At 33.4% G+C, this 17,065-nt stretch overlaps 1 protein-coding gene across 1 annotated transcript; it reads left to right on the forward strand.

Moving 5' to 3' along the window:
- Positions 1-2,303: 2,303 nt before the first annotated feature.
- LOC133311822 (uncharacterized) lies at positions 2,304-7,418 on the forward strand. The gene is made up of 12 exons (XM_061512930.1): positions 2,304-2,324; positions 2,410-2,474; positions 2,525-2,670; positions 2,752-2,848; positions 2,925-3,049; positions 3,139-3,223; positions 3,358-3,534; positions 3,735-3,858; positions 3,966-4,148; positions 4,277-4,336; positions 4,426-4,539; positions 6,882-7,418. Exons 1-12 carry the CDS (start codon positions 2,304-2,306, stop codon positions 7,416-7,418), a joined length of 1,734 nt encoding a protein of 577 aa, XP_061368914.1.
- Positions 7,419-17,065: the final 9,647 nt, after the last annotated feature.

Genomic DNA, 17,065 nt, shown 5'->3' on the forward strand with positions numbered 1-17,065 from the left:
ATTCTCCACATTTAATGCTTTCATCCTTTGTATGGTTATGATTCCCCGCATTTAATGCTTTCAAGCTATGAAGCACCGACACTTCAAAGATCCTGACATGTCGTGTCCGACACTCTTCGACACTCCGACACTCCAACGCGCGTTGTAGAAACTCAAAAAAAGGTTCAAAGGTTGCGTTGCTTTGCGTTTTTAGTTCTAACTATTAGATTCGTTGAATTACTATTCCCATTTTATTGAATTTTATATAAATATTTGTAATATCTTATGTTTCTTTGCAAAATTAATGGATATTATAATATAATATACATAACATAAATTAAAAATATTATTTAATATCAAAACGTGTCATAACGTGTCAAAATCTAAGATTTTTTTAGAATTAACGTGTCGGAGTGTCGTGACGTGTCGTATCGTGTCCCGTGTCAGTATCGGTGTTACATAGCTTTCGAGTATATATATGAAAAATATTTGATTGCTGCACAAACGCAGGCAGAAATATAAACCCCATATATATATATATATATATATATATATATATATATATATATATATATATATATATATAGAAAGTAGGATCCTTTGACACCGGTGTCAAATTTTAATTTTGACACCTTATTTCAGGGCCGTTAGATTAAAAAAGAGCAATGGTGTCATATGCTTACAAATCAGAGTCGTTGATTTTTTTTAATCTAACGGCTCTCAGATGAGGTGTCAAACTTTTTCTTTGACACCGGTGTCAAATGATCCTGCCTCTATATATATATATATATAGGTAGGATCCTTTGACAAATTTAACACCTCATCTGATAGCCGTTAGATAAAAAAAAATCAATGGTCCAAGAAAGAACTCACCAATCACCATGTAGGTGTAGAACTCACCAATCACCATGTAGGTGTGGCACTGGGCAGTAGCGACATCCACGTGGAGACCAACAAAGCCGTCTCGCAAGGCTTTACTCAAATAATATTATGATTAGAACTTGTAATATTAAGTTTAATACAAAAAAGTTTATAAATATATAATAAAATAGTATTTTTAGATGATTTTTATAATGTTTATTTTTATAATAAAATAAGTAAATTTTTTAATTAGTGAAAAATGAATACATTTTTAATGGAGTGGTTTGACCGCTCCTAAATAGGTAGCTTTGATACCAATTATTAAATTTGTACACAATTTTAAAGTAGAATTGCACACGGAAAATAAGAAGATTATATTGAATTAATATGGAAGTGTCTTACCAACTGAAGAATTACTACAACAATTTGATAACTATAATACTATTAATTAAGAGGCTACAGTTCTCCCAAATTCCAATTCTATTCCCAATTATTTGCCTCCCTTTTTCATTTCTTTCAATTCTGATCATCATTATTATTGAGCAGCTTCACTATTCCGCCACGCCTTCCTAACAAATTTTGCTAAAGTTGACATTGAGAGATATGAATCTTCGATAATGCTTCCTAAATCCTACTATACACTTTTACCTTTGGACCTTTGGTATCGTATCATTATATATCATTATATATACTAAGGGAATAAACATCAATGGAAAGTTTAGTGACATGTCACTCCCACATTCAGTTTCACCAATGTGTTCACACTTGGGAAAATTTAAAAACTTTCTTTTGGTATTTTTGTTAAATCGAAAATGCAGAGTTAATTAAAATAAAATAAATGTTTTTCTTATTTTTCACGAATGTCTTCCACATCTTTATACATTGGTAATCGTTATGTGCATTGAATGTTATAATTTGAATTCAAATAAGAAAAGAGACTTTTCAAGTCCATTTTGGAAGTTGTGTATAAATAATGATGATGATTTGTCTTGCTTCATGCTTTTATTGCTGTACACGAAAAAAAACAATCATTGAATACGATAAACCCTAAACCCTTTTTTAATTAATGGAGCCAGAATTTGAAAGGTTACATAACTCTTAAATGAGTGCATTGGAACACGAAAAGCTGTTTTGGGAGTCAAAATGACACACTTAAATTGCTGTCAAAATATAACTATGCAGTTGCTCCATGACCCAACTCCATTTCATCACAAACTAAAAACGCCCTCACTTTTTTGTATGACCCAACTCCATTAGAGCGTATTCCCTTCGCATCCTGTTCAATTTCTGATTTTGTTGCATATTCATCTGCTCAATCTTTTTCAGAGCGAAATATGTACTCGAGGTATGATTTCATTAAGGATCTTAATCCGTCGAAGGAGGAGTGGAGGATTAAGGTGCAGGTTATTAGGACCTGAAATGTTCCTAATTTTCAGCAAAAAATTATTGACGACAATCTGGACATGGTTCTATTAGACGAGAAGGTAATGCTTTTCGTTCTGTTATTTTTTAATTGTTTATTTCATTTACGGTCCTTGTGTGAATGTATCTAATGTATCTTTTTTGTAGGGTGGAAGGATACATGCTACTGTCAAGGGAACTCTGAATGTCCGTAAAAAAATTTGCGAAGGGATGTCTATTTTATAAGAAATTTTGGCGTTGGGTTGAACAGTGATTCCTTCAGGCCAACTAGACATGATTATCGGCTATCGTTCAACTTGAGGACCGATGTTAAATCGACTGAAGATGCTACTATTCCTGCTAATGGATTTAGTTTTGTTGATTTTGACGTGATAGAGAGGGAATCAACTGACTCTCCTTATTTAGTAGGTAATGTTTTTTGTCTGTGTTTGTCGTTTGTATTTTATGTGTTAATGTCTATGATAAGTGTTCAACTTCTCCTCTCTGTAGACGTCATCAGTTTGCTGTCATGTATTGGAGACGTTCGTGAGCATGTTGTGTCTGGCAGAAAAACAAAAATGGTTGTGTTGGAACTTGATGACCTCTGGTATGTTTGTGTGATTATTATGGAGTATATTTTCAGATTAAATATATTTTTATTTCTTCCAACTTTCGTGAAATAGGGGTCACAAGCTCGAATGTACTTTGTGGGAGCAGCATGTAGATAAAGTTCAGTCATTGTTGGAAAATAACGATTCTCCTCAAAACGTTGTGATCGTCCAGCTTGCAAGGATTAAGGGTTTCAGGGGTATTTTCAATAATTTGTGCTTAATATATTTCATTTTTTTAATTTGTGTGTTCTGAATCTCCGTTACTAAAGTTTTCTTGATTGATTAGGTAAGATAGGGATAACAAATACAAAATATACGACGAGAATTCTATTTGATTCTAGTCTTCCTGAAATCGTGGAGTTCAAAAATAAGTGAGCATTCTCTTTGCGCGCTTCGTTAAAAAAAAGGGAAAAAAAATTAAACACACGCATTTTATTAACACTACGCTTCATTATGAGTTTAACTTGCTGTTCGGTGATCATTTTGTTGTTGTGTTGCGTTTTAGGCTGTCGTATCCAATAGATAACAGTATGAGGTTGACTCAGTTGTCCAGCCAATCGTCGTATTCTTTGGAAAATGATTTTCTGAAAGACACAGAGAGAAAGTCTATTTGTGATATCAAGAATTGCAGTGAGATTACTACTTGCATTACTTATGGAACAATAAAATCAATTGAGTCGAAGTACAACTAGTGGTACAAGTCCTACAAGAAATGCCCGTATTCTGTATGCGAGGATTTTGAAAAATGGTTTTGTAAGAATTGTCAAAAACACTGGGACGATTATTGTCCTAAGTAAGTATTATTTTGTGAGTTTTTTTGAGACGAAAAAAATCAGTGTGTTATGTACTTATTTGTTGACTGTTGTTTGTCGTGTGTGACAGGTTTAGTGTTCAAGTCAGGGTGGTAGGTAACACAGATTCTGCCTCTTTCATACTGTTTGATAAAGACTGTGTAGCTTTATTAGGAATGGGTGCTGCTGAAATACGGGAACAACATTTCAAGCGGGTTTTATACTTATTTCAAGCATTTTGTCATCCGTTCATTGTATTTGTACTTTGGAATTCCTTTGTGATATGTTTTCTTTTTAAATTTTTTTCCTTTTTTTCCTGTAGGGTGCTGATTTGGAGCTCTATCCAGAAGAACTGAACATTCTCAATGAGAAATCCATGTTGTTTAAGGTCAATGTGAAAAAAAAGCATTTAGACTCATTGAACGAGCCAAAATATCAAGTTTCAAGGGTTTGCAACAGCGAATCTATTATCCAGTCATTTCTTAAGTCTGTGATGGAGTTTAATGTATGTCGTTCTAAATTAAGGTCTTTTATTTGTTGCGTTTTTTATTTTTGTTACATGATGTTGTTAACGAATGTATGTCGTTTGTTTATTTGGTTTGAATTTTTACGTTTTTTTAAAAAATAATGCAGGATGAGACCTTGTTTGATAACACCGAGGACAATGATGTTGTATCACAAGAACGTGGACGAGTTGCTCTAAGTTAACAACAACAATTGAATGAAGTTTTTGTCCGTTTCCATAAACATACATTTGTGACATTTTTGACTTTTTTTTTCAGGATGTTGAGAGTCAAACCTGTGAGAGTACAGGAGATGCAGATGTGTCTCTGTCTTTGTTGTCACCCTCTCCGAATTTTCTTAATAGTGTTGAAGCCAAGTGTAATTCTTCTATTGTCCGTCCTTTGAAAAAGATTAAACTGGAGAAAGAGTTAAGTCCCATCCCGTAAATTCTCAGTGTGTTATGTACTTTAGTCATTTATATTGTAATCCTTATTGCATTATTCGCTGACACGTGGGAAAAAATATTTTGGAATAGGTTTGATGGTAAAGCTGGAGACACAAAACCGGAGGAAGGAGATCCTTGACTTATTGCGAGTTGTATGTGTTGATACAGACGACAATTTGGTCGAAAGAATATTTTTGGTTAAACTGTTTTGCGAAGTATTCAGATGCATGTTCGTGATAGAAATGTTAATTTTGTGGACTTTTTGTTCCATTCGGTACAACAATATTGGAATGGATTATAATATTATTATATATTTGCTTCTCCGGCTTGGATTTTGAATAATTTAAAATGTTGTTAACGTGATTTTCTATGTGATAAGGTGTGTGCATTGGAACACGAAAAGTTGTTTTGGGAGTCCAAACGACACTCTTAAATTGCTGTCAAAATATAACTATATAGTTTCTCGATAAGGGAATAAACATAAATTGCTCTCAAAACATGTGAGAGAGTTATAACACCATTAATTGATTTAATCATCATTATTTTAAAATTCATAGTAGATTCATTGACTCATATAATAACTAATAGGTCATTAATTCTTATTTGTCTATCGCCATTTTTTTCTTCAATATTTGACTAATTCCAATAATGAGAAATTTATTATTAATAAATTATAGTTATGCATTGCAATTAAAAAGCAAAGTTTTAATGCAATCTTTAATGATTGGGTGCACAAAAAATTAAAACATAACAATAAATAACCAACCGTCTATAAAGGAAAAGACCTTCTGTATTCTTTCCATGATGATTATTGTTGGTAAATTAGAAGTCTTTTAACATGCTTTTATGACTACAAAGTAAAGATAATTAAATGTCTTTTTATGATTCCCAGATTCAACTTCATTAGCCCATTCATCTTTTGTAGTAAAAATTAATCCTGAGCGTTCTTTTTTCATTTTTTCTCCTTTTTTCGTTTAGAATAAAAATTATAAATGATTTAATCGTTATTATGTCTAGCGCCATTTTTTTTCAAGGGAAAAAACATCAATGAAAAGTTTCATGAAATGTGACTCCCAGATTCAGTTTCACCAATGTGTTCACACTTAAGAAAATTTAAAAACTTTCTTCTTTTGGTATTTTTGTTAAATCGAACATGCATATTAATTATCCAATTAGATAATTGTTTTTCATATTTTTCACCAATGTCTTCCACATCTTTATACATTGGTAATCGTTATGTGCATTTAATGTTATAATTTGAATTCAAATAAGAAAAGAGACTTTTCAAGTTCATTTTGGAAGTTGTGTATAAATAATGATGATGATGTGTGTTGCTTCATGCTTTTATTGCTGTACACGAAACTACAATTTTTTAATTAATGGAGCCAGAATTCGAAAATTAATTTTAGAATTGCGAAAATCAAAATTCCAAAAGGTTACATAACTCTTAAATGGGTTGGTAAATGAGAAGTCTTTTAAATGAGAAGTCTATTAAATGATTGTTTTTTAATTAAAAGACCTTTCGTCTTCTTTCCAAGATGATTATTGTTGGTAAATGAGAAGTCTTTTAACATGCTTTTATGACTACAAAGTAAAGATAATTAAATGTCTTTTTATGATTCCCAGATTCAACTTCATTACCCCATTCATCTTTTGTAGTAAAAATTAATCATGAGCGTTCTTTTTTCATTTTTTTCTGCTTTTTTCGTTTAGAATGAAATCTTAAAGTGAAACGACTCAACTCATACTGCGTTGTACCTTTGCGAAAATTCCAGAGTTCCATTTGCATACCATTCATTATGAGAAAAAATCCATTAGAAACACTAACTCCTTCGAGTAAAAGAAGGAATAATGGTCGTTTTGGTGATAGGTTATGTATTTACTCCCCTACAGACGGTAATACGTCCTCTCCGACGACCTTAGAAAATATGACTCATTTGAATTCCTGCTCCCTTGGCAGGTAAGCTTTTTCGTTAATTTATTTTTCGTATACATAATTAGTTTTGGCGTTTGTAAATATGCCCTTGCATCAATGTTTTTTTCCCCTGCAGACTTTCTGGGATCGAATATATCCAGGATGAATTCGACATCAACAGACAAGCAGGATGACACACTTAAATTAATCATTTGGGACGAAGCCCCAATGGTACACAGATTTTGCTTTGAGGCTTTGGACAAAACACTAAGGGATATTCTGAGATTTTCTGATACCGGTTGTTTTGATAAGCCATTTGGTGGAAAGGTAGTTGTTATGGGAGGTGACTTTCGACAGATAATGTGCTGAAGCAGGATGCTAATTCTGAACTTGAGGACAACGAATTCTCACCTGATATTTTAAATACCTTCTCATGCTCGGGTCTTCCTGAACATAAATTAACTCTTAAGGTTAATGTGCCAGTTATGCTGTTGAGAAATATTGATCAATCAAGAGGTTTGTGCAATGGCACAAGACTGCTCATTTCACGATTGGGCAGTCATGTTGTTGAGGCAACTGTTCTTACAGGAAGCAATATAGGTGAGAGTGTTTTGATCCCTAGAATGACGATGAGCCCATCCAATCATACATTTCCTGTATATTTCCAAAGAAGACAATTCCCTTTGACTGTTTCATTTGCCATGACTATCAACAAGAGTCAAGGACAATCTCTTTCTCATGTTGGCATTTATCTCCCTAAACCTGTCTTCACTCATGGACAATTATATGTGGCACTATCTAGAGTAAAGAGTAAACAGGGATTGAAGATATTGATACTTGATGATAATAGTTGTGTTACAGAGAACACCTTTAACATTGTCTACAAGGAAGTATTTCAAAAATTAGTGTAGTTCTTTTTGTCCACTGTAAGATTATATTTCTTTCATTCTATTTCTTCTACATCTTAAAATATAAGTGTTATGTGTTTAATGACCAATCTGGGATCTGTAATGCGATCTCTAATTTTTTTTATTCCTTGCTTGCTATATTAATTTGTAATTTCTCTTCTCAAATAGTGTTCATCCAATATAATTTATGGTTGTTTTGTTTTTGGTTTTGGTAGGTTGTTGGACGTGTTCTTTTTGCCCGAGGAATGCAAGATAGAAAAAAAACAGCGAAAATTTATTGGTCGCACTGGCTGTATTCATTGTCCTGGATTCTGTAGCATTTTTGACTTCATTCAATAAGATGGCAAGTTGTTATTTTCAAAGTTTTGCGTGAATGCTGTAGTTTTTTCAAGTACAAAAATACCACGATAATTTTTTTCTATTTCAGATATGTCTCAAGTAACAGGTATTTTTTTTGTGTTTTTTTGTTATTTTTCAAAGTTTTTGTGTATTTTTTCATACATCTCCAGCATATTATAATTCAGAGCTTTACGCTAAGATGAAGGTGTTGATTTACAAACAGCGATGATTAACCAACGACGGGCGACAACAATTTTATTCTTTTTTCCCCGGGCATCGCACAGGTAATTCACTAGTTATAATCATAAAGACATTAACCAGCATATAAATTTTTTCAAGAGTAAATACCCTTTTTCGTCCCTGGAAATATTTGCGAAGCACAATTTAGTCCCTCGGTTTAAAAAAGTCACATTTCAGTGTTTCATCTTTGAAAAAAAGGGCCACGTTTGTCCTTCCGTTAGTTGGCATCTAACGGCCCAACTAACGGTGCACACGTGGACCGTTACTTTGCTGAGTCACCGTTAAGTATGCCAGCTTGGAAGTAAAACGACGCCGTTTTGAAGGTGCCTTATGTCTTGTTGGAGTTTTGAACAGCTGAAGGTCCTATTTGGTCCCTGACAAATTTATCGAGGCCCTATTTGGTCCTTAACACTAAAAGCAAAACAAGACCCAATATATGGGGGGGTCCCAATTCTGATTTCTGACACCTTCCCCATAATCTTCATACGTAACATTATAATAAATAAAGTACTGTTTTGCTAATATTTTTGTTTTTTATATTAAAATTATTATTATTATTATTATTATAGGCTGTCTAGGCAGGATTCTTTGCTGTTTACCTGACCACTGAAGACAAGTGAATGACAAATAAAGAAGCCAAATAGTTTTTTCTTTTAATATATAAGATACATTGGTGCAATATTCTAATATATGCTAATTAAATGATATTTTTACCCTCCAAATTTTCACACTATCAGCCCCATGGAGAAGGATGATAACTGATAGTGATAACATTATCTATATTGGGACTAGGGTCAAGTGTTAATCTAATAATTTCTGAGATACTTTAATGGTATATTAGATGTGGATAGTATATATATATGTTTCTTGTATTTTCTACATGCTAAACTTGCACTGTTTCATTAATGGCCTCATATGCCTGTTAGCTCAGATCTCTAAGCCAATCAATATTTTTTATTTGGAAGGTGAGGATGCAGCTTCCTGCTAAAAAACTAAAATTCATCTTCACACAAAAACCAGAATGATATAGAGTTACTCCCTCCCCCTAGCTCCATTTGTGACACTGCTTTGGTGGAAGTGAGGTGCCTTAATATGAACTTCAGAAAGTAACAATGTAAGTGGGAGCGGTAAAATATTTAATACCATCAATTAATACTATGCATCAAACTTCATGATATATTGATGTGACAATGCAAAAGGACTATGTATGGAAACATTGTTCTTAGACCCATGTGTTTACCCATGATGGCATGGCTTGCAAAGTTGCAACCATATTCTCTGGGAATCTATCAATAAACAGATCTAATGGCACTGAGGACTGTGGATATGATTTTTTTATAGATGGACCACTTTACATCATGTGCATCATGTGGCATGAGGTAACTCATCATTTACTAATTTGTTTTATCTTAATCATGTGTAACAATACATATGAGTCAGTTTATCATGTCAAAAATGTTAAACTATTGTTACTAATATACAAAAGAATCTGAATCAGATTAGATGAGAAATGACCGTACATAAATCATCATCAAAACAGACTACAACATCATGTTTGAGTAAAGCCACAACTAGCCAGGGATTCTCGTGACACTTCAATTTGCACAATAGTTACCCCCAAACTTTGCAGTCTGTTTTCCCTCTGCTATAATAACCTGCCCAAAAAAACCTCCACTGCACTCAAGCACTCTTGGCACCCACCCTACCCTCCCCCTCTCTCTTGTTCTATCTCTTCACTAAGTAATAGTGAACTTCAATTTGGATATATCATCCATAAGGGGTGTCAAAGAGACAATGCAAAGTTCGGGTTCATTGTTGAGACAGTTAAGTGTGAAGGAGGCTTGGAAATCAACATCAAATAGGTGGAGTAGGAAGGACAAATATATGGTCGAAGAGCCCACAATGAAACTTTTTTCCTTAACACTAAGAACCCACAATGAAACTTTTTTCCTCTATGATCGAAGAGCATAAGCCTTGCCAATAGCATAAGCCTTGGTTTGCTGCACTGGTGGTTTGAAAGGTTTGCTGCAATGGTGATTTTTTAGTGTTAAGGACCAAATAGGGCCTCGATAAATTTGTCAGGGACCAAATAGGACCTTCAGCTGTTCAAAACTCCAACAAGACATAAGGATCCTTCAAAACGGCGTCGTTTTACTTCCAAGCTGGCATACTTAACGGTGACTCAGCAAAGTAACGGTCCACGTGTGCACCGTTAGTTGGGCCGTTAGATGCCAACTAACGGAAGGACGAACGTGGCCCTTTTTTTCAAAGATGAAACACTGAAATGTGACTTTTTTAAACCGAGAGACTAAATTGTGCTTCGCAAATATTTCCAGGGACGAAAAAGGGTATTTACTCTTTTTTCAAATAAAACCATACATAGTACTTTATAACACCATATAAATTAAGGAAAAAAAAGACTTCTAACATTGCATGAGAAGTCTTTTTTTCTATCACTCTTACTTTGATATCCGTATTAATTTCTTTTCTATTTTCTATTTTTTTAAGATGAATTTCACTTTTTTTTCTGTCGGTAACAAAAATGAAATATAAGAAATTGCAGGCCCATAAATTAAATAAGAACACAAAAGTGATATCTCTTTTGATGTGATGGTTGCGTCTGATTTGCTGGGAAATTTTTTTTGTGCTATCAATACACTAAACTTAAGCGCATCGGTATTTATCCTAAGTATGTAGATGGATTTTATACAGATTTCTAAAATTCTAGGATCCGCCAATATATTTTAAGATAAATGAACTTCGATTGTGAGAGTCGAACAAGAAAAGATTGACATCCAATGTGAAATCTATTAAACATGAATCGCTACCTTTATATGGCAAATTTTGATGATATTCGTTGCAAGAAATGGGAGATATAGGGTTGGGTATCTATTTAATTAGTTGGTCCACAACTGGAGAGAATGGCAGTCATTTTTATCGATTTTTCAAAGACAGCCCCACATATATTGTACTAAGCGGGTTGATCGTCTCAGAGACTTTTCTTTCAATGAACAATGATGGTTCATTGGTCAGAGATGGGGTGGGGTACTCCTCAAAGTTAGTTTCAATTTTCAAAATAAAAGGATTTATATAGAATTATTTAATTTTGTATTTTTTTTTTAGTTATGAATAGATTTTTATATTTGAATTGACTGGTACTCTGTCTTAAAAGAGTGCTCTAAGTTCATAAAGGAAATACCTTTTCAAAAACAATATATTCTTCATTAGCATTTGCTTATTAAAAGAGTATATTGGCAAGAAAATACTATTGTTTTTTCTTTTTTAAGAAGTACAATTATTTGTTTATCAAAAGAGCACCCTACTAATAATAAGAATACTATTAGTTGTCATTTGATAATCAAGAAATCTTAACAAGAGGAATTTTTTTTTTTCAATTTGTCTTACATTACTGCTCGTCAGTTGTCACAAATTAAATACACGTTAAATATTATTATTATTATTATTATTATTATTATTATTATTATTATTATTGAATTGAACCAATCCCAGTTACTATTAACATTTTTATAACTTGCCTTAATATACCAAAAGAATGCAATGCCACCTTAAATAACAAGAATGTGGTGAAGAAGCTCAGATGAATGATGAATCATGATAAGATAATATCTTATATCTGGAATTGTGGATAGAAAAGTAAAACTACCTAATGAGAAATACCTGTGGAGGATTTTTTCCATACAACCTTGGTAAAGTAATCAATAATAAACACATTATAATGTGATAAAAACTAATGAGTATATAATATAAAGGGAAAAACATCTATCCTTTTAAAGGATATAAACTTATATAATTTTAGATCCTAACCGTTGATTTCCGTCCATTAACGGTTATAATCTATTGGGTCAAATTTAATGGGCTAAATTTATTATTAATTAATTAATAATTTTGATTCAATAAATTATAACCGTTGATTAATAAGCTTATATCTTTTAAAATAACAGATGTTATTCCCTAATATAAAATAATAATGTATTTATTGTTTGATTAATTTAACCTATTCAAGTTGTTATTTACACAAATTTTGCACGAGTATTCCATCAGCTGCGGAGCTGGCAAGGCACGCATTATTGTTGACTTATGGTATGAGAGAATGTGGTTCCATGGCGCCAAGCCGCCAATCATTCTTTATGTTGGTGCGAAATTTTTCTTAAGTTAGCTATGAAGTTGGTGGTGCCTAAGCAGCTCCCCCACTTATACGCTCTCTTTGTCATCCATTTCACACCTTTATGTTGCTTTCATTCTTCAATTTTTTTTTTAAAAAAAAAATTGTGGTCCTAATTAAACATATTATTGAGACCATACACTTCGGAACATAAAAACAATAAAATAATGTGATTATTTTGTCAATTGTTACTATGAAAGATAAGATTTTGTTAACAAGTGACTAAATATATTTCTAAAAGAACAATTAATATTTTCTATTAAATGCTTTTATTTACATAAAAAAATAAATATTTAACGTAAGAAATATTTTACTTTTCATTTATCATATTATATTTTTGTTTTTTTGACAAGTGGGTTTGATATTAAGATAATTAAAACTGTTATTTACAAAAACTATTGTAAATGGCACATCAGTACTACATAATTCGTTTAAAATGTATATCTTTAAAAAGTATATATATATATATATATATATATATATATATATATATATATATATTAAAATCATTTTGTCGGGTTCTGGAATGACAATGTAAGTTTAAGGCGAACCTTATTTCACTCCATCTTTGATTTAAGGTGTGGATTTTAGAGTCTGTTTAGATATTTTTTCTAAGTTAGAAACTATTTATAAATTAAAGTTAAAAAAAAAGTTAAAAATTATTTGATAGTTACATAAAACTTTTAGCTTAAAAGTTATTTAAAAGCACGTATTTCAACGGTAACTACTAGTGCAATTTCATTTATGCATTGCCAATGTGATTCTCCTTGATTGTAATTATATTATACCTAGGCATCACGCGCTAGGTCATAAATCAATCATTTCCAGTCTATAAACAGCTTGGGGATGGATGCAGGAAGTGTAGTGTCTACCAAATCTGTTGAAGGATTAGTAAACTGAAATAGGCTGGGCTCCTCCCACTGCTTGGGAGCTTACGGTTTCTCTGATACAATTAAAATGATCTGAACCCAATGAAGCTGTAACTAATTACCAACCCCGCCCCCCTTGGATTTCTTGGACATCCGATGACCAGCGTCATTCTTTGTGTACTAATGTACTTTGCCTTAAGATTAAATTGCAGCAGGTCCGGGAGAAAAAAGTGAATAAGTGAATACAGATAGCAACTTGAGATTGTGATTGTATCAGATCAATAATGCTCACAAGATTATCATGCAGGTTAGCCATATGATGAAGAACATTATCACTCAAGAATCTGACCCGGGAAGTTTTCTCACTGAAGATGGAATTCAAAGCAGTAGCACTTGTCTGTTTCATTCCAATCAATCAGAACAGTCTCTGTCTAGTCTATGCACCTTACCTATATACAAGTTTGTTCAAGTATCAACATAATTGCAAGTTAACATATCCACCTAACGCGTTCAAGTTGAAGTGATCCAAAAGACAAAGGTGATGTGATATTTTCACATCATATGAAACTGCTCGAATAATTTCTACCGTAAAGTTCTACCGTTTACATTTTGTTAAGGATATGAAGGTAAGGAGCTTGAATATTTTAAGTGGGGTTGACAAAGATAAAGAACACCGGTAATGAGGGGACTAAGTTCAATAATTTCCTTTTTTTTTTTTTAATTTCATGTAAAATAAAGAAGATTAATTTTTTTCTATGGGTTATTAGACTTGGACATAAAATAATCAATTGGGCAGGTAAGGATTTGAAGGTAAGGAGCTTGAATATTTTAAGTGGGGTTGACAAAGATAAAGAACACCGGTAATGAGGGGACTAAGTTCAATAATTTCCTCTTTTTTTTTTTTAATTTCATGTAAAATAAAGAAGATTAATTTTTTTGGGGGGGTTATTAGATTTGGACATAATCAAATAACCAATTGGGCAGGTGATCCGAATTATATAGTTGTTGATATTGTAACGTGATTAGTAATGAGTTCATGTATGATAAACCTCAAATGGTCAACGTAACTAATAAGAGGGGGAAATTATAGTTCTATCAGCAGGCAATTACTCCAAATTTATTAGCTGTGTGTTGATAGTGTAGCATCTTTGTCTTAGCTGTTTTTCTAATGAACCAATGAACTTTAATCTGGTACTCCTCAGATATTCTCAATATTCTGATAACATTTAAATGAGTTATATTAAAAGAAACACCATAACATTCTACTATCTGAGTCCCATATCAACATCATCTCCAGAAATAGAAAGGAAACTACTAGATATTTTCTTACATGTTATTGTCCAATTATGGTAATTAGTGTCCAATGCCAGGACTTGGACCAGATTCTTTAAGCTGTCTTCGAGTTCGGGCATCATGAGTCCTGAGTTTATGACCTTTTCCACCAGGGCTTGGCCCTGAATGCATCATTGTCCACATCCTTCGAACAGTGCTATCTAACTTCTGAACCTCAAGTGTCCGAGCTGCAATCCCAGAAAGCAACTGAAGGTGAAGGCATAGAAGTAGAAGAAGAGCACTAGCATATAAAGGCCTTATTTTTCTATGCATCCCATCTAGAGAGGATCAAAACTGCAAATTATTTTGAATCATCAAAGGATATATAATGGTTTATGGGGCCTTGATAGTTGATACTAACTTTGAAACTTTAGGAATCCATTTTATAGTTAGTACATTGGAAAAAAGGAGGGCAAGTGGTAAAGTTAGGAGGAGATTGATAGAGGAAAGGAGAAAAAAAAGCACGAAAGTGTTTGAACAAGTTGAAAGGTATGCCAAAGAATGAAATATGATTCGCTTTGAAAATGAGATATTAAAACTCAAATTGTGGTCTTAATTACCTTGAATCTTTGCACGTGTGATTTTCGGATTTCTAACCGAGTTTGGCCGGTTAGGCCTACAGAAGAGAGGTTTTGAGCATATTTATTCAAGGCTCTCAACATCAATTTCGAATTTCGTTGACAATCTATAGAGAAAATCAATTCAACCAGCTATCTAAAATCGTTGCTCAACTATTTACAAAAAAAAAAAAATCGTTGCTCAACTGGCTTTACGGCTAGTACCTTAACATTTTGTAAAAATTTCAACCCAAACGTAACATTTCCTTCGGCCTCACGTTACATAAACAAATGATTAAATGAAGTCTTGATGTATACTTTTTCCTACCACTTGAAAAAGGGTATTCTAATATATTATAGAATTGTAAATAATCTGTACAAAGGGTTCTCTATTTATAGAGAATATTTGACCTACTTTTAACCTAATGGGCTTGGCCCAATACAACAAAGGGCTTGACCCAATACAACAATAAATGACTAAATAAAAACTAAATAATAACTAAATCAATATTATTTACAACACTCCCCCTCAAGCTGAGGAATAGATATTTATCATTCCCAGCTTGCTAGTAAGTTCTTGAAATCTGTCTGAAGGAAGCCCCTTTGTTAATAGATCAGCCAATTGACGCCCATTGGGAATGTATGGAGTGGTAATCAACCCGCTATCAAGTTTCTCTTTGATGAAATGGCGGTCAACCTCAATATGTTTAGTCCGATCATGTTGAACTGGATTATGAGCTATACAAATAGCGGACTTATTATCACATAGCAGCTTCATAGGTCCCTCACATTTTATTTTGAGATCATCAAGAACAATTTTCAGAGTCACAGTAACTCACAAATGCCTTGAGCCATAGCTCGAAATTCAGCTTCTGCACTTGATCTGGCAACCACATCTTGTTTCTTACTTCTCCATGTCACCAAGTTACCGCAAAGAAACATGCAATAACCAGTGGTAGAACGACAGTCAGTCACGGATCCAGCATAATCAGCATCTGTGTAGACTTCTAAAGATAGATTGCCATCACGTCGGAATAACAATCCTTTACCAGGAGTACCTTTAAGATACTGAAGAATTCTCTCTACTGCCTGCATGTGTTTTTCTTTTGGATCGTGCATAAACTGACTGACAACACTAACAGCATAAGCTAGGTCTGGTCTAGTATGAGCCAGATATATCAATTTCCCAACTAGCCGTTGATATTGTCCTTTATCAACTGGAGAACTCTCTTCTTCATAGCCCATCTTGTGATTCTGCTCAATAGGAGTATTAGAGGGCTTACACCCGAGCTTTCCTGCTTCTTTGAGAAGATCAAGAACATATTTTCCCTGGCTGATAAAAATTCCTTTGCTTGAATGAGCTACTTCTATCCCTAGGAAATATCTCAGTTTCCCAAGGTCTTTGATTTCAAACTCAGAGGCAAGCCGTGTTTGCAGAATCTGTCTCTCCATAAAATCATCACCTGTGATAATAATATCATCAACATATACAAGGAGCACAATAAACTTCCCATTTTGGGAGTGCTTGAAGAAAAGAGTGTGATCTCCTTGGCTCTGTCTGTATCCTAAGGTCATCATAACCTTAGTAAATCTTCCAAACCAAGCACGAGGTGACTGCTTCAATCCATACAAGGCCTTTTTTAATCTACAAACTTTATTTTCCCCTTCACAGAATCAAAAACAGGCGGGATTTCCATGTAGACTTCTTCTTCTAACTCACCATTGAGGAAAGCATTTTTCACATCAAATTGATTTAAATCCCAATTGTAATGGGCAGCAAGGGATAACAAGATTCTCACTGTATTCATCTTTGCAACTGGAGCAAAGGTTTCTTCATAATCAATGCCATAGGTTTGAGTGTAACCTTTGGCCACTAATCGAGCCTTATATCTCTCAAGAGTGCCATCAGAATTATATTTCAGGGCATAAACCCATCTGCATCCTACTGCTTTCTTTCCGTTTGGTCTATCAATAACCTCCCATGTTTTATTTTTCTCCAAAGCATTCATCTCCTCTTGCATAGCTTGAGCCCAATTCCTATCTTTCAAGGCTTCATGTACTGATTTTGGGATTGCAATAGAATCTAGTGCTGAAACAAAGCTTTTGTGCTGCACAGAAAGATTAGCAGAG

Source organism: Gastrolobium bilobum, unplaced genomic scaffold (genome assembly GCF_033153095.1).
Source record: "Gastrolobium bilobum isolate Gb01-03AN ecotype WA unplaced genomic scaffold, APGP_CSIRO_Gbil_v1 utg14709, whole genome shotgun sequence".
Taxonomy (NCBI): domain Eukaryota; kingdom Viridiplantae; phylum Streptophyta; class Magnoliopsida; order Fabales; family Fabaceae; genus Gastrolobium; species Gastrolobium bilobum.